We start from the raw sequence: 23,612 nt of genomic DNA, 5'->3' as shown, positions 1-23,612 counted from the left end.
AAGTGCTTTGTGACCACTGGTGTGTTGGTCCCAGATTTTAATCACAAATTAAATCTAATATTGGAGGCTCCTCTATGTGAAAAACTATTGTTTTAATATTCTTCATCACACCTCATACAATAAGGCCCTATTAGCTACTAAAACAACTATCTGAAAGGATAGTTGAAAGGGTATCATAAACATGTAGAAATAAAAATTCAAAGTACAAAAATGGTTCAAACCTATAAACAGACATGCTTGAAAATGAACCAAATCTTGCATGATGCTAGGTTGAGCAAAGGCCCTTACAATGGGGTTTTGTGGAGAGAGGGTTGGGAATGGGAGGCAGCAAAACCGATGGATTCCAGAAGGGTAAAAATCGAGTCATATGTGGATAAGGAGTCAACCGGTTTGGCTGTAATACTAGAATTACTAGAGATAAGGCTGAAATTCAGATTGGGACAAATTCCGAAGGATTTTGAAGGTTTGGTTAGGAAGTTTCAAGATACTGAAGCTAACATTGGCTGAGTCTTCAAACACTTGCCAGTGTGGAGAACAGGGATACGTCACTTCTCTGAGGCTCAGTTTCTTCATCTATGAAATGCAAATTATTGTTAAGGTTAGAAGATTATGTGTATTAAATGTCAGTGATAAACCACTCTACAAATCTCATGTTTAATCTGCCTACGACTTTTCAGTGGCGCCAAGCTACTTGTGGGATCCTTCCAGGCCCAAAACAATTCTAAGGGAAGATTAAACTTGAGGCAGGGAGCATGTGAAGAGAAATAGGCCTGGGGAAATCAATTTAGAGATTGCCACAGTAATGAAGTGTCTGATGGTTGTTTTAAATGGGAGAGGAAAGAGTGGAAATCAGGAAGAAACGGAGAGGATTTGGAGTACTTAAGCATCGAAGAGGACTTTGATATTTCAGCACCGTAAGATAAATTAGCAAAGATAGAGAAAGAAGTGTCTGGTTTTGTAGACACACACATATATTTATGAAAAAATTGAATATGGGTGGCGCCTGTGGCTCAGAGGAGTAGGGTGCCGGCCCCATATGCCAGAGGTAGAGGGTTCAAACCCAGCCCCAGCCAAAAAAAAAAAAAAAGAAAGAAAGAAAGAAAATTGAATAATTATAAGATCTTATGATAGATTCCAATATGTTGGCTAGGAAAATTCTGCTTTAGAGAATCAAAGCCTTAAATCAATGGAACTTGTTTATTTTGGAGGTGGGTGGGTATAAGTGAAAAGAGAAAAATTATATTTTGCAGTAGCTTCTTTTTTTCTTTTTTCCAGTTTTTGACCAGGGCTGGGTTTGAACCTGCTACCTCCAGTATATGGGGCCGGCACCCTACTCCTTTGAGCCATAGGCGCTGCCTGTGTAGTGGCTCCTTTATGCTGGCTATTCACCTCTCTGCATCATCTTATTTTCACAATAACCTGCAGGCATGAACTCTGTATGCATTTTCCAGATGAGGAAACTGAGCTCAGCAAAGTTGGGTAACTTCCCTAAGCTCAGCACCCTCAAAGGGTTAGGAAAGACTTCAGGGGCTGCATGGGTAGCACTCTGGACAGGGACCTCTACAGGCTCTTCTGTCATAACCAAGCTGGATGTGAAAGATCTCAACATTCACATTTGATAGAGAGGCCCAAACTGGAAGCTGCATAGAAACAAAAAGAACTGTCTAGACGTTGACTGCCAACAAGTTAATAGAAGATAATCGTGAAGTTTCAGTTCCTTTCTGGACTCACTAGCCAAGTGAGCTCTGATAATTCCCTTTACCCACTGCCTGCAACCCATAGAAGGCACATTTTTGCATTATGATTCTGTGTACACACATTTACACACCTCCATGACATACTCTGATGTTTGTTACAATAGCATAATCTATTCCTTTCTATTGCTATGTGAGACCTATTAAGTTGATTTAGTCCACAGGGATCCCACCATTTAGAAAACGTTCCATTTCCTCATTTTAATGAAGAAAAAAAAAAACACCACTACCTCCTTGGATAAAAAAGTAATATAATTTTCCCAAGGGTGCTCTGTAGAAGGCTTCTTGTTTTTTTGTGGCTTGGGAGGTTCTTACCATACTCTGTTCAAAGAAAACGTTTACATTGGTATATTAAAGGCGTTCAGTTTCTATACAGTAAAAATCTTACTTATTGGAAATTTATTTGACCATTAAAGTCACACTACTCCCATACATATTTAGATAAGATGAGCATTTGGGGAAATGCAGGGGGAAAAAATTAAGTGAGCCCATTTTGAAAATTATAAAACCATAAGCACTATTATTGTGGCAGTCTATCATCTCAGAGAAAACATTTCAGATCCTAAGATTTTCTTAGAATTTGAATGCAAGTATTTCTAGCTCATAGCATCCTCAACCTCTAGGGCTCAGGCAGATCCTTTTGCTTCAGCTTCCCAAGCAGCTGGGACTACAGGTAATTTTCTATTTATTGTAGAGATGGGGTTTCACTCTTGCTCAGGCTGTTCTTGAACTCCTGAGCTCAAGCAATACCACCTGCCTCGGCTTCCCAGAGTGCTGGCATTATAGGCCTGAATGCCAGTATTTCTGAGATCGTTTTGGTGCCAGGAAAGTAGAGATCTTTCTATTCCATTTGCCTCTTCACCAACTATAGTATAAGATTCCTACAGGGTATGAAATACTGGAGACATTTAATTTCAGCATTTCCCTGGCAGCTGAAAGGTTTGAGAGCTTATTTAAGCTTTAAAGAAACATATGTCACATGAGCAAAATATCATGGTTTTTAAAGAAATACCATTTGTGTCACTTCTGTTGGCAAATATTCCTTGGGGCTGAGAATGCAAACTGTCAAATCGCATACAAATCTAAACTACCAAAATAAAAGCCAAACGAGGCATGGCAACAAAATAGAATTGTTTTAAATTAATTAAATAAGTAATTGAGCAAATAAATTCTGCAGTCCTGATAAATAGCATTTCTGTTGTAGAATCTACTCCAGGCACTAAAGAAGAATGCCTGTGCTCTTGAATCTTGGCCACCAAGAACCAAATAGTACCTAATTGCACATCCACCCTGCCCAGCTCTCAGAGTGATCAATTCATAGACCACAATGCTATCCTGTTATCCTCGGGATAAAGATGTCATAGCAAACCCTTCCTGGGACAAACCTGCTTATTTCTCGGGCTTCCATTCTTACTCCTCCTTTTCTACCACCTTTTTTTAAAATTTATGAATAAAAATTACATATACTTATATACAATATGATATGGGCTTTTTTTTTTGAGATAGATTCTCACTTTGTCACACTCACAACAACCTCCAACTCTCAGGCTTAAGCAATCCTCTTGCCTCAGCCTCCCAAGTAGCTGGAAGGATAAGTGCCCCCCACCACACTGGCTATTTTTTAGAGATGGGGTCTTGCTCTTGCTTAGGCTGGTTTCAAACTTATGAGCTCAAGCAATCCACCTGCCTTAGCCTCCTAGAATGCTAGGATTACAGGCATGAGCCACTGTGTCCAGACCCAGACATATTATTAACATATTCCTCAACCTCAAGGAAGCTGGCAATCTGGTGGGGGAGCAGGCAACCACAAACAGGTGATCCAAACAGTGTGCTAAGTTTGGCCATAAAGATCAGGTCCTGATGGGAACATAGAAGATGAGACCCAAGTCCAGAGGGATGGGAGCAAGAAGTTTAAGAAAGTTTCTTGAAGGAGATTAAGCCAGAGATGAGCCCAAAGTGCTAGCTAAGCGTGGAGGAAAAGGAAGAGTGCCGAAAGCACTCCATGAATCAGCACAGGGATGACGTGAGCAAGACGCTCAAAGCAGTTCAGTGCTGCTGAAGCATTAAGTGGGAGAAAAGGAAATTAAAAATAGAACCTGCATATGATCCAGCAACCCCACTACTGGGTGTATATCCAAAGGAAATGAAATCAATATGTCAAAGAGGTGTCTGCACTCCTGTATTTATTGCAAAATTATTCACAATAGCCGAGATAGAATCAACCGAAATGTCCATCAGTGGATGAATAGACAAAGAAAATGTGATGTAAATACACAATGGAACACTATTCATCCTTTAAAAAGAAGGAAATCCTGTCATTTGAGACAACAGTGATGAGCCTGCAGGACATCATGTTAAGTGAAGTAAGCCAGGCTGAAAGACAAATGAGAGTAGATTTTGCTGTAAAGTGAGGATTTGAGGTGATGCAGATGTTAATTCTGTTGACTGAGCCATTCCATGACTACTGGTCACGTCTGGCAGGCTTTCAAATTAAACGTCTTGAGAAGGTCATACCATTGCTGGCTTACATCCTGTACCTGAGCAGATAATCTTACCTTGTGTTCCTCAAATTGTTGATATACTGATTAATCTATAAGTGACACTGAGAAGGACATGGATTTGTTTCTGAATCGTGAAGCTTTACTGACCATCTTGCAGGTACCACGTTTCAGTCTATATGTTGGTGTCTGCAGCCAATGACTGTAATCTTTCTCATAGAAGCCTTTCAGCTCGTAGCAGATTCTGGAACATACCCAACATTGTATGTGTACGCATCTTCCCAGGGCTATTTTCACATTTGGCTAAATAGCCATCAAACTTTTCTGCCTCAACAGCCTTAATTTCAGTCCACACCACAATGTATATGTATTTTAAGACATCATATTGAGGTCGGGAGTGGTGGCTCACACCTGTAATCCTAGCACTCCGGGAGGCCGAGGTGGGTGGATTGCGCTGAGTTCAGGTTCCAGACCAGCCTGAGCCAGAGCAAGACCTCATCTCTAAAAATAGCCGAGCATTGTGGCCGGCACCTGTAGTCCCAGCTACTTGGGAGGCTGAAGTAAGAGAATCGCCTGAGCCCAGGAGTTGGAGGTTGCTGTGAGCTATGACAGCAAGGAACTCTACCCAGAGTGACAAAGTGAAACTCTTGTCTCAAAAAAAAACCCAAAACAGGTGGTGCCTGTGGCTCAGAGGGGTAGGGCATCGGCCCTATATGCCAGAGGTGGTGGGTTCAAGCCCAGCCCCAGCCAAAAACAATAATATGTCTGATTTATCTTTGGGTCTCCTGCCAGTGACAGTACATATTACATACTTAAATGTTTGAATGATACATTTATACAGAGACAGTGTAACTTCCTTTTTGGGTTAACATACTCATGTTATAGTGTGTCCCCAAAGTCGCCCATAAAGTCACACCGGAAAGGAAAATAGGAAATTATAACTAAATGCACATTTACAAAATCTGTTACAAAATTATAAAATATTTACAAAATTTTCTTTATGTGTTGGTCACCTCCTCATAAAATATTGTAATGAATATTTTGTAAATAAAGGTGCATTTAGCTACAATTTCCTATTTTCCTTTGTGGTACAACTTTATGGGCAACTTTGGGGACACCTGGTAGTATCCTGTAATAGGTGTCATGCAGGAGGCATTATCAAAGTACTTTGAATTTCTGGTGAGATTGAAGGTGCAATAATTTAATCGAACTAGTTGGCAATAAAATAAGGTTTTAAGTAACTTTGAAGTCAGATAAACCTGACTTAGAATCACAGTTTTATCTATATGATCTTGAGCAAATTATTAACCTCTCTGGGTTTTATTGCTTTTCTCTGTACCAGGGCATAAAAATCAATCCTACCTGATTAAGATTGCCATGAGTGTTAAATGAGATAATACATGCTTAGTACAATACCAGGCACATAATAAGCACTCAATCACTGGAGACATTATTTTAATGTTATAACCAGACATCGAAGGGGACATTATAATGAGCAAATCTGAAAAGAGTTTGGAGGAGAAATTTAAGAGAATGGAGTTGTGTCAGAACAGAAGTATGGATGCCAGAACACACGTGGTTTATTCAGGAGGAAGTGACCACAGACGAAGCTGCCATTCAATTCAATCTAACTGTCTGGCAACCAAAACCCAAACTGACATTTAAAGGATGCATGGCATGGTCTGCTGGGAAGGATGTTGGATATTAAGAGTAAGGAGACTCATCTCCTAGTACGAGCTCAACCATTATATAATTCCACTGGTTAGCTCCACTGAGCTTCAAGTTTCTTTACCTGTAATAGAAGGATGTTGAAATATAGCAGTAATGACTATTTCACCCTCAGACCCAGAATAGTTATTAGTAATAAATTTCTCCTTTCTATAAATAGGGATAGAGCCTTAGTATCCTTTTCAATGATTTACTGAACAGCTATACCCAAATGACTAAAACTAGGTCAGGTAAAACATTTGCCATCAATGGACTAGCATTTGTTATTTTTTTTTAAGCTCTGCTAAGTAAAATCAAATTTCTTAGGTAACTGAAAATCTCGTGGTGTGCTGAAATAGTCATTGAATTTTTCATTGCTTTAGAAATAAACATTGCCATCTAGATCCTATATAGACCTTATGTTAAAGCCTACTAAGATAAGTTATGTATGTACCATAAAGTGACTATAAATTCAATTCATGTTGAAAAAGTTACTCATGTATCCTCAAACTTTAACCTGATTTGGGGTTTTATTTAATTACAGATCTGAAAATTCATCTCCAGACCACTGATTATGGCAACTTCTTGGCTAATCAAACAAATCCTCTTACTGTTTCCAAAATTGACACTGAGATGAGAAAAAGGTTATGCAGAGAATTCGACTACTTCCGGAATCATTCCTTGGAGCCCCTCAGCACATTTTTCACCTACATGACGTAAGTGATAATAAAAAGTCCTAATAAGCCCCAAGGTAGTTGTACAAATGCCCCCCAACAGTGACAGGTAGGGTATTCAGCCAGAGTGAGACCTACAATTTTTCCATTGTTTGTAAATTTGAAAACATTTACCTTTTAGCAACCAATAAGCTCAGAGAGACATACTTTCACATTGTAAGATAGATTTATTCGTAAACATGATTATGTAGGTAGTAAATAGCCTCCATCTAAAGCAATATTTTCAATTTTCCCTTCAAAAAATACGTGGTACTGATTCTTAAAGTGTTACTTCTGAAGGTAAATATTATGTGATATTTTTGGATGACTTGTGAAGGTGAGGTTGAAATAGCACAAATCATTCTTATGGCTATGTCTCCCTCTTTTAATTCAGTAACAGTATAAGTGGCCCCTGTCAAAATTGTATGTGTTTTATTTTTATCCATCACCAGAGGTTCTAAGCTTCTTATTCTAAAAAAAGTTTCAAATCTCTAATAGTACATTGTATTTTATTACATCTATTAATAAATTGTATTTAGTGCTCAAATGAGCCGTATGAAATAGCTTTTGGCTCTCCAGGTCTCCTTGCTGACAGTAGATGAGCTGTGTGCTATGTAGATAAAGTGTAGATGTACAGTACAAAATTAGGAAGACTAGATCCAACCCCTAGACTGGGCCTGGCACCCAGGCACTCAATATAGTTGTGGAAAGAAGCTAACAGCGAAGAAAATGCTGGGTTGTATAAGCCAAAAATTAGTCCAAAAGGGAACAAAAGAACAGGATTTCTTGTCAGATGCTGTGCTCAGCCCTAAAGATAAGAAATTAGAAGTGTGTACCTTGGGATGTGAGAAAGCAGGGCTTTGGAGGAGGACTTGGAATTTTTAGAAGCAGGTTCCAGAAACTAAGAGAAAGGCTGGACAAAGCAGGTGGCAGGGGGCCTTCTGAAAGCCCCGTTTCAGCCTCCCTTGGTGTGATTGTGTTTAGTCACTTGGAAAATGATATGGTCCAAGGATCAGGGAGTGAAAAGAATCAGCTTATCTGACCAGGGACTCCCTTGAGCCTTTTATTCCTTCTTCCATCCTTCCGTTTCTTCATCATCTGTTCTTCCATTCTACAAATAACGGTTCTACCTTTGAGTCCAGGGAACAAGCGAATGGAACTAAGAATTCCCTAATGTATCTGCTGCCCTGTACGAAGTTAGATGGACCCCACCTGCTACACATGTCATTAAATTGAGGGGAAAACAACATGCCAGTCAGCAAGATTTCCCACACTATAGCTGATGGTGTTTCTTGGAATATGAAAATGGAATGTGGCAACCAGAAAACACGCCATGGCCTTTGGCACAAAGGAAAATCATTGTAAACTTTTATTATTGTTCGTGGGTCAGACCAGAAGTGAACAAAGTCCCTTCTGTTTGGGATTTCATATCACATCATGCCATTGGAGGGTCAACTCTACTGAAGGAATATCTTTAAGAAAAAAAGAAAAATTATTAAGAGGCATGATTATAATCTTTCAAGAACTTGGAAAAAGATAAAATAAAAATACTGCTCTATTCTACATGTCCCTTTCTCCCCACCCAGTTTCCCAAAAGTAACTACTTTTCAGTTTCTTAGGTAGTACTGACATACACTCCCACCTCCTCCACATTTCATTTATACAAGTGGAATCATTCCTTTTGTACTTTTTCCCCCACATAATAGTTCTTAGAAATGTCCTGGTGAATACCATTCTTTTAAAATAACAGTTTGTATATTTTATGTGTCATGACTCCATTTATCAGTCCTAGAGTGACAAATGAGATTTTTATTTTTTTCATTACAATAGATCTTGCAATTAGCTTATTTGTATGCAGATCTTGAATTTCTAGGCTCAATTTTAGCAGTGCAAGTGGTGAGTCAGTGGAATGTGCTTTTTTTATTTTGGTAAATATCGCTAAGTTTTTGTTAACAGAGGTAGCACCAATTTGCATCTCTTCAAAGTAGATTATAAAAGAGCCTATATCATTACACTGTTACCAAGACTGAATAGTCTCTGCTTAATATTTCCTGGTCCAGTAAGTTTAAAAAATGGTATCTCTTTGCTTCACTTTATATTTATGAGCAAAATTGATTGTTGCATTGTTACTATTTAAGTATAGTTGGCATTAGAGTTGTTGGCATTTTTAATTGGTTTGTAAGGGCTCTTTGTAGAATCAGAAAGTTAGTCCTCCATAGTATATGTTGCAAAACTATTGTTGGTTTAGTATAATTTCTATTGTTATTTTTGTGGAAAAATTGAACACTTTGCAACATAGCAAGATTGCATCATGAACATTGAGCATTTTTAATTAGTACTTTCCTATTTTGGCTTCTATTTTACTGTACCCTGCTTAGAAAGACCTTCACTCCAAATTCATAAATAAATTTGTCTTTTCTTCCATTTGTTTGTTGCTCCTGATGTTTTATATTTTACACTTAAGACTTTGGTCCATCCTAGAGTTTATTTTGGTATGAAGAATGAGACTACAGAACTAGCTCAAATTATTTCTCTCAGCTCTCCAGTTCTTCCTGCACCATTTCTATAAATAAACTCAGAGAAGAAATGACCATTGTTGCAGGAAGGAAGGAATTGCTGGTATACCTGAGGAATGTGGTTAATGCCAACGTTCCTCATCTGCCGTAACCAGTCCTATAAGCACTATGGGTTAGGATTATTCTCCCCATCTTATTTTTAGGCGAGACACAGATGCTGACATTTTCTAACAATTTGCAATTATACCAAATACGCAGTTAAGCAGGAATAAAGATCAGATATGAACTTGGATCTGACTCAGTCCAGGGACTTTGAAAAGTTTTCCCAGAAGGGCTAACATTGTTGCTGAGCCTGGAAATGGGGTAGAATTTGACAGTGGGCAAGAAGGCTCAGCACCTGGAGTTGAAGGATGGACGTGCGTGGTGCCATCTTGGGTGTAATGGGATATGCGGAAAGGGAAGGAGAGAAATGGGAAAGGCTCCCGGAGAAGCCAACTGCAGCCAGATTATAGAAACTTCCGTGCCAGGCGAAGAGGCTCCGCTTTATCACACCAGAGTTTAAGCCTGTGTGTGTCCTTTGTTTTGAAGGTATTTCTTCTTAAAAATAAAAATCATAAAGAGAAACTCAAGATGTAAAAGATGAAACAAGAGGCCAGTTTTGTTCATTGAATTCTTCCCCCCTCTCCATAATGGTTAGCGTGAATTAGAAAGCGCTTGGGCTTTGGAATGAGGCATATCCGAGCTCCTATCTAACCTTCGGTGATTGCACAAGAGAAAGGCTTTGCAAGCATTGATGTCTCCAGTAAAAATGAATAATTTGAATATAATTTAGCTTCTATAATATGCAAAAATGGACCATAATGGAGACATTAAAGATTCCCAAGCAGAATGACAAGATGACTCTACTTGTGTTGAAGTAGAAACGATAATCAAAATACTAGGCACCACTTACAGAATATCATGATCGCCAAGAGCTCTTAGCTGGTAAAGCTAACGGTTTCACAAACATCGTCCCATTTAATCCTCTGGGCATGTCCCACTCAATGCTTAGCACCATTCTAAGGATGCGGGAACTAAACTGTAAGTGAAATAATTTGCCCAGATCAAAGATGTAACAAGGGGAGGAGTCACAATTTGAAATAAATGTTAGAAATACTCTTTTCTTATTGTTGGGGATTCACAGAGGGTACAAAGAACCAGGTTACATTGATTCCATTTGTTAGATAAAGTCCCTGATAATTGGGTCCCGCCAACAGTAGTCTTTGTGAAATTGTTTTGCTTAGATTTTAACTGAGTTTAGTACATCTGACCACGATGATGACAGAGGGCAGCCCGAATTTAACGGAGTCAGAAAGCTGCCAGGTTTTGTATTTTGAGCTTGGGAGACAAATCTCAGATAAAGAAAATTTGCCCAAAATACACTGGAATATACTCCAGTTCTAAGACTGACTGTGAGTCATTTGGTCAGTGGCTTCTCTTACATGAAGATCCCACTGATTTCTTACTCATAGGTGTCAGGATCTGCTTCTGACACCCCTTGTCAGGGCCCAGGACTGGCCAGGTCTCCGGCCCGGCTTAGGCAGGGTCCGGACACGGACCGCTAAGCTACCTTGCTCAGGAACAGTTTCTCTTAGGTGCTTGAGGGGTTCTACTTTAGCTGGAGAGAGCGAGAGCGAGAGTGTCTTAGAGTAAAGCAGTAGTCTTCTTAGAACAGATAGATCTTAGTCTTTAGCAGAGCTTGGTAATCTTCAGCAGAGACACGCTGTGCTGGCGTTCTGCAGGCAGGAGAGGAGACAGAGTCAGAGTAAGTGGATCCGTGATAGAATGCCCATGCCTCTTGACTGCCTTCTCCTCCAGCCTAATATAAGGCTGAGCTCGTGCCTCTCACCACCACAGGTGTAGACACTGCCAATTCACCAATGCTCTCATCTCGCGAGCTCTCTCATGCTTGTTAGAACCAAATCTCTCTCCATGCCCTGTTCACCAAGGTGTTCCATTACAGGTATTTCTTATAACTCTCACTCCTCCTAACCATAGGCTATACAGGCTGCTACATTCCCCCCCTTTTATATACGAACAAAATAACAATGTGATAAGGGCAGTTCTTCCGGTTATCTAGCCCTTTTCCTTCTAGGCAAAAGATGGTAAATGTCAGAGTTCAGAATTCCAGGTATGGGCCTTTAAATGAGGAAGCCCAATAGAGATGTAAACTATTAGCCACTGAGAGAAAAAACGATGATTGTGATGTTAATTCCCTTAAAGGTCTTTTTAAACAGAAAACTGCGAAATCTTTCCTGAGAGAATTTGCCATTTCTGTAACTGTAGGAACTTTCCTTTGATATTTACTTAACGAAGGAACAAAAGAGAACACTTTCCTTGCAATCTTTGAAATCAAGAATTTTTCTCTCACTATTCCAAAGATTTTGCTACTCGAGGTCTCCAAGTCCACCCTTCACAGATCAAAAGACTGTTACTCGAGGACTAATGGTTCCACACTTGGCAGTTCCTCTCGTGGAACTGTTACTCATGGTCGGGAAAGTACCACCCTTCACAATTTCTCCATAGCAGAGTTTTTCCTGCTTTCAAGCTGCTTTTCCAGCGAAATTTTTGCTAACTGATTCCAGACTCTTTTTTTCCAAATGGAGTTTCCTAGCACAGAGGTGTTTTAACTTTTACTCTTCTGTCCCTTTGTTCTCACCTCTTAATCTCCCAAAGGCTTCACTTGCTTCCGAGTGACACTTCTTCCCCTTTGGGCCGTGTGCAGTCTCCTTAGCTGGACCCCATTATAGAGCACAGACACTGATGAGAGGTCGGTTACCCCTTCACCACGCAGGATAACCTAATATTCCACAGACAAATTTAACGTAATTGTTCTCCATCATCCACTGGTCTGGTTTAATTTCCCGTTTTACACTAAGGCACCACAGGTCTAACCAAGCTGGCAGAGTGCTCCCATGGCATAGAATTGAATTATACTGTTTATGAGAATGGTTTGAAATGAAAATATTAAACTTTTTTCTTTCATTTACCAGTGGGCCCCGATTCTGGCCCAACTGATAATTTCCGTACAATAAAGGTGTTCCACCTCTATCAAATTGATAACGGCATTTGTTTGCCCAATGAAAGCCTTTTTTACACTTGGGACACACACCTGGAGGTTTACATGCTCTTTGTTCCTTTTTAGCATTCAGCATTCTTGTCCCTTTTAAAACTCTTCTCTTATGGCCTAGCTTCCCACGTTTATGGCATTTGATGTTAACTGGGGGATTTACCCTCCGATCTTCCAGCTGCCCAATGTGAGTTGGCCTGTCAATATAGCATTTACCTGCTTCTACTACAAGATTCATCTGATCTCTCAACCATTTCAACTGCTGCATCTCATTTGCCATGATTTTTCTCTACCGGTTTTTTTTTCCTTTTGGCCTTTCCACAATCTTCCCTTTTCAATTCTTAGAACCTTTGGCTGCCTTAAAGAGACAGGAGCTCTTTAGCTGTTTTTCACTCTGGGGTCTTCGTTGTTTTACAGAACTATTTCCACTATTTCTTCACCAGCCTCAATCTACCTCAATTCTTTTTAAACAGAACTCTTAACTGCCAAAAAAGGGATTTGGGCGTCGGTCTCTCAAAAGCTACTTCCTGCTAGCATTGGGCGAAGATACTAGGGGAAGGCAGTCGAAAGTTCTCTCCCCTGACTTAACTCTTGCAACCTATTCCCAAACTTTCTTTGCTGTTTTACCGAAGGTTTTTCTCACCCCTGAGGCAAAGGCTTGTTTGCTAAAGGTTCTTATCTTCTAGTTCTCTTTTCTCTTTCCCTCTTGTGTAAAGGCTTTTTTCCCCCCTCTAGTTGCTTCACAGAAGAGGCTAAAAGCTTTTACCCACTTTTCTCCCACAGAAGTAGTTAGAATTTGGAAAGAGAAAATGTAGGAAAGAGAAAAAACCGAATGAGAAAGGCCTATCATCAGCTGTCTTTCTTAGGTTTTCTTAGATATTTCTTTTCCCTCTAAGCGTTTCTATTTCTCTTCTTTTTCTTATTTTGCTAAAGCTTATTTCCCTCTTGGTCCCCATTCACTGAATCCTGCTCACAGCACCATTTGTCAGTGGCGTTCACCGTCCCGCTTCTGACACCCCTTGTCAGGGCCCGGGACTGGCCAGGTCTCAGGCCCAGCTTAGGCAGGTTCCAGACGCAGACCGCTAAGCTACTTGCTCAGGAATAGTTTCTCTTAGGTGCCTGAGGGCTATCTACTTTTTAGCTAGAGAGAGAGAGAGAGAGAGAGAGAGAGAGAGCACGCGCAAGAGAGAGTCTCAGAGTAAAGCAGTCTTCTTAGAACAGATAGAGCTTAATCTTTAGCAGAGCTTGGTAATCTTCAGCAGAGAGACGCCCTGCTGGCGTTCCGCAGGCAGGAGAGGAGACAGAGTAAGTGTATCCATGATAGACTGCGCATGCTCCCGACTGCCTGCTCCTCCAGCCTAATATAAGGCTGAGCTCGTGCCTCTCAACCCCACAGGTGTAGAGACTGCCAATTCACCAGTGCTCTCGTCTCGCGAGCTCGCTCATGCTAGTTAGAACTAAATCTCTCTCCATGCCCTGTTCACCAAGGTGTTCCATTACAGGTGTTTCCTATAACTCTCACTCCTCCTAGCCATAGGCTGTATGGGCTGCTACACATAGGATCTTAGAACTGGAAGGAGCCTTCGCATTAACTGAGTAAGCATCCTCATTTCACAGTAAACTACCATGATAAAATGTATTGTTTAAAACTTCAAATATTTCTAGTCATTAGCAATGTTTCAAAATTGTATACAAGAATACAGATAGTCACAAAGCCCTGGGGAGATTAATACAAAATTGGAATTGGAAAGTATTAGTATTGTTACCAAAAGAACACATTTTAATGTATCTATTCTTCCTATTTGTTGTGTACTCTTTGGATTAGTTATTTTAGTATCTCTGGTACATGCTTAATGGGCATTGAATATTTGTTGAATCAATATATAATTCTGTGTTTAACAATACCTTACACAGAGCTAGAAAAACATTTTCTGAGAACGCAACATTTATATTTTATATAGTACTGGAAAATTAGTTACTTATTAGCCAATATGTTAGGTAAAAACTGAATGTCACCCATGCAGATACATTTTGTGAGGCCAGCTCAGGGTTTAAAAAAACAACAACATTTTAAAAGTACATTTGTCAGGGCTTGCATTGTTCAGTTAGCCACAGTCTCCAACACTCCCTATCGCTTACATGCTTCATATATTTAGGTGATTTATCAGATCCCTGAAGTTTATTTACTCTGACCTAGATGTTTTACCTGTGTCTCTACACAAGAATTCTGCAAAACAGGTATTTACTTTTATATTTTCTCTATTTTTTAATTAGAGAAACTGAAGGTTAATAAATTACTGAATTTTTCAAAGTCACTAAGGTAAGAGATCTGAAAGAGACTCCATTCTAGGTCCATCAGTCTGAGAGCTAATGATCTTCCCACTGTCCTAGTAGTTACAAACAAAGCATGCAAATCTGAAATATCTGTGGATCTTCAAAAATTATGCATATTCCTGACCTTTACCTACTTCAGGAGATTCTGATTTAGTTGACCCTTGAGTGGGGCCCAGCTGTACTTTGAAAGACACCTAGTTTATTCTGATGTGCATCCCTGATGAAAAATGTTTCCTTGTGGTGTCTCAGCTTTACCCCTTGGAAGGCATGTTCACAAATACTTTCACCAGTTTCTCTCAACAGCTGTCTACACAGAGAGCATTAACTCCCTGTCAGAGATCAGATCCCACTGCACCAGAGCCTGGGTCTTCTGAATCTCAGTCTATGGTTTGTTCCATGGTATTACGTGACTTGCCAGCCCTGGCAGCATGTAGCTGCTTTCTGGAGAGCTTAGAGATTTATTACAATAACAAAAGGTATATAAACGGGAAAGATGTCCCACAGTTCTGAAGCCGTTTTTCTTATTTCTCTTCCAGAATATTTCCCAAGGTCAAGTGTCTCACAAGCACCTATTAATTTCCATCAAATAGAATTTCTGTCCTATTAGGAAATGTCCAGGGTAACATTATAGAAATGATTGAATCAACTCTAATAGAATAAGTCTAAGTTGATGTAATAAAGATAATCTTAAGCATTGCACATTTTATGTGATATAATTACTGTACAAGTGAAACTTGTTTTGAAAGTCTGGAATGGATATTTTTAAATACTTAATAGCAGAAAGATCTGGAGGTTTTGTATACTATAATTATACACAGTGTGTGAAACAAAGGAGTGAATCTAATAGCATTTTAATGAAGAGAATAGAAGAGACGGTTTAATATAGGCCTGAGCTGTTTTATTTTTCTTTACTTTCTATCCAACACTTTCCAGCAGCATTTCAATGTCTCCTCCCTTTTGAAATTAGACATCTTTTAAAAATAACTCTCTCAAGTGTTCAAAGTATCCTACCTCAGGGGATATAAAATTTCTGAGTATAGGATGGCCAAGGAAATACAATGTCCAGAACTTAAGTAATGAGCAATCTTAGGTTACAGACCTCAGAGTCACCTAAGATTACTGAGAACCTGAGGCTAAGGACCGCATGGTAAAAAAAATTTTAAAGATTCATTCGTAATGGCCAGTCGGAGTTTTTGACTGTCCCAGTGATGTGTTATAAACCACCCGCAGGCTTTGCATTGTGCTGTCCACGAAGATGCCATGCACGATAGTTCATTCTGAGAAGTTAAGGACAGATGACTCTCAGTGCTGAACCCAGAAAAGTCCTCAGCAACCCAGATAAGTCAATCACGGTATCACCTGGTAGTCAAAAACTGAATAACGTAACTTTAGTTCAGTCATAGCTTAATGAAGCAAGCAGATGTGTCCACAAACAGGGAGAAACTAAGACCGATTAACAGTTAGAAGAGAGACTTGAACATCCAATGAGAGGAGCTGAGGAGTTGGAACAACTAATTCTCACTTTAAAACTTTGGCAGAGACGGTGGAGCCAGTAGCTCAGTGGGTAGGACGCTGGCCACATACACCGAGGTTCCTGGGTTTGAACATGGTCTGGGCCAGATAAAACAACAATGACAACTGCAACAAAAAAACAGCCGGGGGTTGTGGTGGGCGCCTGCAGTCCCAGCTACTTGGGAGGCTGAAGCAAGAGAATTGCTTGAGCCCAAGAGTTTGAGGTTGCTGTGAGCAGTGACACCACGGCAGTCTATCCAGGGCAACAGCTTGAGACTCTTGAGTTTTTTTTGCCGAGAAAGTAGAATTGGAGCCAATATTTAAAAAGGGAACAGGTGGAAGGGATAAGGGAGGCATGAAAGGATTTCTTGTTTAGAAGTGACAAGTCATCTCAGATGGGCCTGGAGCCTAAACAGGAGCAGGAGGAAGAGGGCCTGGGATGAGAGAGTAAAGAAGCTAGACAGGTTAAGGGCCTTGACCCTGAGTCTAAGACCAATTCAATAAAGGAACGCCTCCTGAAAGGGCACCACCATTTGCATGCTTCTCCTGGGCTGCAGCCTGCCCCTCAGGTACTAGGGGAGGAATTTTTCTCCAGGTTTTACCATGCGCTGGAGTGGTAGAACTCTTCTGCCTCCTGTAAGCATTCATTTCTCATCTAGCTGGTAGGAGAGTTCCTCTTCTTAGGTTTTTGTGCATATAGTACTTGTTCAGTAATTGGCAGTTGCTATTATTGTGCCTGTTTCCTGGTACATACTCAAAAATAAAGTGCCCAAGTAGAGAACCTCAGAGGTGTTGTCTGGTCACTCCAAATAGTATTCCAAAGGTGCTTTTCTTTTCCTTTTGTTTACTGGTATTTTGTTTGTTTTTACCTTTTTATTTTTATTTATTTATTTATTTATTTTTTGAGATGGAGCCTCAAGCTGTCCCCCTGGGTAGAGTGATGTGGCATCACAGCTCACAGCAACCTCCAACTCCTGGGCTCAAGTGAGTCTCCTGCCTCAGTCTCCCAAGTAGCTGGGACCACAGGTGCCTGCCACAATGCCTGGCTATTTTTTTTTGGTTGCAGCCATGATTGTTGTTTGGCGAGCCCAGGCTGGATTCGAACCCGCCACCTTAGGTGTATGTGGCTGGTGCCTTACCCACTTGAGCCACAGGTGCCAAGCCTGTTTTTACCTTTTAATGTTTGGTGCCTTAGAAAGTGAGAGGGCTGGCTCAGCGCCTATAGCTCAACCGGCTAAGGCGCCAGCCACGTACACCTAAGGTGGCGGGTTCGAATCCCCAGCCCGGATCCGCCAAACAACAATGACGGCTACAACCAAAAAATAGCCGGGCGTTGTGGCGGGCGCCTGTGGTCCCAGCTACTTGGGAGGCAGAGGCAAGAGACTCGCTTGAGCCCAGGAGTTGGAGGTTGCTGTGAGCTGTAATGCCACGGCACTCTGCCCAGGGGGACAGCTTGAGGCTCTGTCTCAAAAAAGAAAAAAAAAACAAAAAAAAAACCCAGAAAGTGAGAGGGCTGGGTGGTGCCTGTGGCTCAGTGGGTAGGGTACCAGCCCCATATACCGAGGGTGGCAGGTTCAAACCCGGCCCCAGCCAAACTGCAACAAAAAATAGCTGGGCATTGTGGTGGGTGCCCATAGTCCCAGCTACTCAGGAGGCTGAGGCAAGAGAATCACCTAAGCCCAGGAGCTGGAGGTTGCTGTGAGCTGTGACTCCATGGCACTCTACCAAGGATGAAAAAGTGGGATTCTGTCTCTAAAAAATTAATTAATTAAATAAAAATTAAAAAAAAAGAAAGTGAGAGGGCTGTGATCTATATCTTGGAAAGATAAATCTGTTGGTATTACAAAAGATGCCTTGAAAGGATGGGACGGAAAGGAGAGAATCCATGGAGGAAGCTATTTTAAAAGTTTACACCAGGAGGCCAAGGTGGGTGGATTGCTTGAGCTCAGGAGCTTGAGACCAGCTTGAGCAAGAGCAAGACCCTGCCTCTAAAAATAGCTGGGTGTTGTGGCAGGCGCCTGTACTCCCAGCTATTCGGGAGACTGAGGCAAGAAGTTGCTGTGAGCTATGACACCACAGTAATCTACCAAGGTGATAAAGTGAGACTCTGTCTTGGGAAAAAAAAAGAAGTTTAGACTGGAGCTGTCAGCAGCAGACTTAGGAAGGAGCAGACAGTGATTAGATACATTTGGGAAGTAGACTTAACAGAATTGAATATCTTGATTTGTGATAAGTGAGAGAAAGCAGGCAATGATTCCTGAGAAGTCTAAGTTAAGGGAAGGGAGAATTTGAAAGTAAGGTAAAGGATTATTTTTGTTTTTTGAGACAGAGTCTCACTATGTTGCCCTTGGTAGAGCGCTGCGGCATCACCGCTCACAGCAACCTCCAACTCTTGGGCTTAAGTGATTCTCTTGCCTCAGCCTCCCAAGTAGCTGGGACTACAGGTCCCTGCACAACACCCATTTTGTTGCAGTTGCCACTGCTGTTTTAGCTGGCTGATTCCGGGTTTGAACCCACCACCCTCAGTACACAGGGCTGGCGCCTTACCCACAGGCACCGCCCCAGGGTAAAGGATTTTATCTTTCTTTCTTTTTTTTTTTTTAATTTCTGCTTTTTAAGCCACCCAGAAAATAGTATTTATTATTTATTTATTTAAGACAGAGTCTCACTTTGCTGTTCCCCTGGGGAGAGTGCCATGGCACCATGGCAACCTCAAACTCCTGCGTTCTGCCAGTTTTCCTGCCTCAGCCTCCCAAGTAGCTAGGACTATCAGCAGCTGCCACAACGCCTGACTAATTTTTATATTTTTAGTAGAGACAGGGTCTTGCTCTTGTTCAGTCTGGTCTCAAACCTCTAAGATCAAGCAATCCACCTGCCTCAGCCTCCCAAAGTGCTAGGATTACAGGTGTGAGCCCCTGTGCCCAGCCAATCCCAGCAATTGGGAGGCCAAGACAGGAGGATGGCTTGAGGCCAGGAGTTTAAGAACAGCCTGAAGAACATAGACCCTGCCTCTAAAAAAATTTAAAAATTAGCCAGGCATGGTGGCATATGCCTGTGATCCCAATTACTTGGGAGGCTGAGACTGGAGGATTGCCTGAACCCAGGGATTTGAAGTTGCCGTGAGCTATGCTCACTCTATTACATTCCAGCCTGGGTGACAGAGTAAGACCTCATCAATCTTAGCTTTTCTATATCTACTGTTAGCATTTTTCCCAGGTGAAACAATTTCCTAACAAATTTTAAAATGACTATATAGGCCTCCATCTGGTTATGGACATTTTAGAAGTATGGAGTTCTGCGTATCCCTAACCTCAAAATCTACAAAATATTTAACACATTGACTGCCACACTAGAAAAAAAATTTTTCCCTTGGGACCATGGTGTTTTATTAGGTCAAAATAGGCCAAAAGATGTGTGAGTTATATATGCTTCACAAGGCCTCAGCCTCACTAAATTTAATACAACTCACGTGGAAGTTAATGTGTTAAATTCTGATTTCAATAATCACATTCCAAATAATATGAGATTGACTTTTTTGACACCGCTGTGCATTTGTGATTCTGAGTCTCTGGCCAGCAAAGTTGTTCCGCAGTCTTAAAGATTGCCCTGTCTTAAGGATTTTATATTCAGAGAATCAACAGAGAGCAAGGGCAGGGCAAAAATGTCTCAACTGTAGTTGGTGATAAGGACTTCAGTGCTTAAAACTCTCAAGGACTTTGTGAATTAAAAAAACACTGGTGCTATTCTGCAAAGCAATTCTTGGTCTATTTGTAACTGAGTGATACTCATTTAATCAGGGTAACATTTATTAAGTGACTGCTGTGAGTGAAGGCTTATGCTAGACCCTAAAATTAGAAATGAATTGAATATAGACTTTGTTCTCTAACCAGAGGAAGAGTTACTTAAGGTGCAGATTCCAAAACTATACTTCTAAAAATTGTGATTTAGTAAGTCCTGGGATGTGGTCTATGAATCTGCTCTTTAAAAAATTCTCCAGGTGACCCTGACACAAGTGAAAAATTTTTATAACTAGAAAGTAAGACTCGGACCTGGGTCTATAATATACCAGCTGTGGGACCTCAAAAGAGTCCCTTAGTCATGCAACAGTAATTAATCTACAATGCAGAGCTGTGAGTTTAATTTAAAAATATAACTAGCTACATATTTTGTGAGTCCTGATACAAATAAAAATACAGGTCTCCTGTTTAAGGAATATTCAATGATTTCAAGAGAACCACAACAGAGCTTTAAAGCAACTGTGGGCGCCTGTGTGACCACATGGATCACACATGCCTGAAACTGGCTGATTAAAAAAACGTATACATTAGTAAATACAGCTCAGTGCCTGTGGCTCAAGTGGCTAAGGCACCAGCCACATACACCTAAGGTGGCAGGTTCGAATCCAGCCTGGGCCTGCCAAACAACAATGATGGCTGCAACCAAAAAAAAAAAAAATAGCCGTTCTTTTAGCCACCACAATAGGCATTGTGGTGGGCACCTGTGGTCCCAGCTACTTGGGAGGAAGAGGCAGGAGACTCGCTTGAGCCCAGGAGTTGGAGGTTGCTGTGAGCTGTGATGCCACGGCACTCTACTCAGGGGGACAGCTTGAGGCTCTGTCTCAAAAAAAATAGTAAATACATCCACAGGTACATTCACATGTTTTTAAAAATGTAGCTAACTTTATTTGTGTATTCAAGAATAGTGTTTACCTGTAAGAATGAGAAAAGGTTGCGTAAAGCTAAGACTTAAAAGGTTAGAGCTATGTTTGTATGTGAATGAGGCTGGGCCAGGCAAATTCAGGAGAGAACAGAAAACACAGGTTCAACCAGTAGAGCGTCTGGGTTACTGATACAACGCGGTGTCAGCAAAATTGGTGTTTGGGGGCTAAGGACATTAAGGTAATGGATGTGAAAGAGTTTAGGATGCCTTTACTACAGCAACTCTCCCCTGAATGGACTAAAAATCAGGGCCAAGGCTCAGGTATTCTTTCCTTGCATCTCGGCAACTTTCTGGCTAGGCATTAATTGACCACCAGGGGGAGGGATTGAGCCCAGTCGTCTGTTGTCCAAATATTACTCCGTCCCAAATAATTGTTTAGTTTAAAAAACATTGAGGCTGTCTCATAACATTCATTTTCAGGATAAGACTGAAATTCACTCTGGCATTGATGATATCAATTGCCCTAATTTTACTTTATTGTATCTTATTTGTTTTTTTAACTGAAAAGTAACACCTGTGTATTTAAAAATACAAAGAGAAGGTTTTTTTTGGAGACGGAGTCTCACTTTGTCACTCTTGGTAGAGTGCCATGGCATCATAGCTGGCAACAAACTCACAGTCTTGGGCTCAAGCGATTCTCTTATCTCAGCCTCACAAATAGCTGGGACTACAGGCACCGGCCACAAGACCTGGCTATTTTTAGACATGGGGGTCTCTGGTCTTGTTCAGGCTGGTCTTGAATCTGTGAGCTCAAGCAATCTACCCGCCTCTGCCTCCCAGACTGCTAGGATTACAGCTGTGAGCCATTGCACCTGGTCTCAAAGAGAAGGTTTTGGGGTTTTTTTAATTAAAACTTAGTGTTCACTACAAGCAAATACATCTATAATCACTTTACATGTATTAAATTCATTTAATTCTCACAACAACCCTATAGGATGACATTAATATTATTTGTATGATTTGATTTTTAGAAAAAAGTAAACAGATTGAGTGAAGACTACTTTAGTACTCATGTCCCAGAGCCCAGTGGTTGCTACCATTCATAAATTTGATGCAGGTATTTCCAATTTTTTCCTATGTGAAAAATACTTTACATATGTACATATATTTTTACATATATTTGTGTAAGCACAAATATAAATATACATAATTAGCCTTCTTATTTGTTTTAGGACAGTGAGATCCTATTATATTATCCACAATTTATCTTTCTTAATGTAATTTATTATGAATTTTTCACAGAAGTACATATAGAACTATCTTTTTTTTTTTTTTTTTTTTTTTTTTGAGACAGAGCCTCAAGCTGTCCCCCTGGGTAGAATACCATGGCATCTCAGCTCACAGCAACCTCCCACTCCTGGGCTCAGGCGAGTCTCCTGCCTCAGCCTCCCAAGTAGCTGGGACCACAGGCGCCCGCCACAACACCCAGCTATTTTTTAGTTGCAGCCGTCATTGTTGTTTGGTGGGCCCAGGCCGGATTCGAACCTGCCACCTTAGGTGTATGTGGCTGGTACACCTTGGGTGTACTTAGCCACTTAAGCCACAGGCGTGGAGCCAGAACTATCTTATTTAATGAACGCATTGTCTCCCATTGTGTTGGGTGTAGCATAATTTCTTTAACCGTTCACCTTTTGTCCCTCTAGGTTGTTTCATTTCTTTGCTATTTCAAATTATACAACAACCAAGGTCATTGAACAGATACTTTACTTTCTTGTTCCAGGCTCTTTAAGATGGATTCCCAGAAATAAAATTGCTTTATGAAAGGAAATGCGGGTTTTATTTTTACTTATTTATTTTTTTAAATTGAAACAATACATTCCTTTTTATTTTTTATTTTTAGTTTTATTTTTTTGCAGTTCTTGGCCGGGGCTGGGTTTGAACCTGCCACCTCCAGCATATGGGGCTGGGGCCCTACTCCTTTGAGCTACAGGCACCACCCAAAATGCAGGTTTTAGATTTTGTAAATATCAGCAGATTGCTCTCTAATATTCCAGCGATGTTTGAAAGTCTTGCTCCTCTCCTCTCCTTCCAGCTGTTTATTTCTTTCCTGGTCTGAAAAAAATAAGATTATCCAAAACCTGCGTGACTGATGTTTTGAACATAATAAAGATGAAATCCACTCACCACTGTTCTTGACCACGTGGAGAGCAGGCTCAGACAGACACTCTCAGCACATTTAATCCCTCTGACCGGGATTACAAAGAATCACTCCATTGGTATTCTGTGAGTTACCAGAATATTTACATGGATGGCTGCAGGGGGGAGGGGCACTGGAAGAGCCTTTAATATTATAACTCACCTGGAGGAGAAATTATCCTTTAAGAAAAGCAAGAAATAAGCAGCTATGAGTCCTAAAGGGGAACTAAGGTAAGGTACCAGGTAGCCAGTTACTTCCTCCCCTTTTATTTACCCAATGACTAAATACGTGAATGTAAAGGAAAAAACATACCTATCAATTGAAAAATGATCATTGTATCTATTCTGGGCCATGTATAGGATTCGGGCCTCTTGGAGGGCACAGAAAAATGTGTTCATTATAGTCCTGTTTTCAAGGATATGTTATAGCTGATAAAGATGGGTAAAAATTATTCACAAATACTTTTTACCACAGAACTTTACTTGAACAGTTCCAGACCATACTAGTGTATGGAACCTGTCCTCTGAAAGGGTTTCTTGTTTCTATGTGGAGTTTCATATCTTACAGTGTCCTATCAATAAAGCTTAAAGTCTACACTTTTTTTTTTTTTTTT

General features: G+C 40.6%; 1 protein-coding gene across 1 annotated transcript in view; it reads left to right on the top strand.

The window, feature by feature from the left end:
• The window catches only part of ATP6V0D2 (ATPase H+ transporting V0 subunit d2), a 56,410-nt gene that overhangs the window by 5,697 nt on the left and 27,101 nt on the right, over positions 1–23,612 (top strand). The window contains exon 2 of the mRNA XM_003782506.1: positions 6,504–6,675. Coding sequence (XP_003782554.1) covers positions 6,504–6,675 — 172 coding nt within the window. The remainder of the gene's footprint in view (positions 1–6,503; positions 6,676–23,612) is intronic.

The sequence above is a fragment of the Otolemur garnettii genome, unplaced genomic scaffold (genome assembly GCF_000181295.1).
Source record: "Otolemur garnettii isolate 467f Iridium unplaced genomic scaffold, OtoGar3 scaffold00004, whole genome shotgun sequence".
Lineage (NCBI taxonomy): Eukaryota > Metazoa > Chordata > Mammalia > Primates > Galagidae > Otolemur > Otolemur garnettii.
This window is presented reverse-complemented; position numbering and strand designations above follow the sequence as displayed.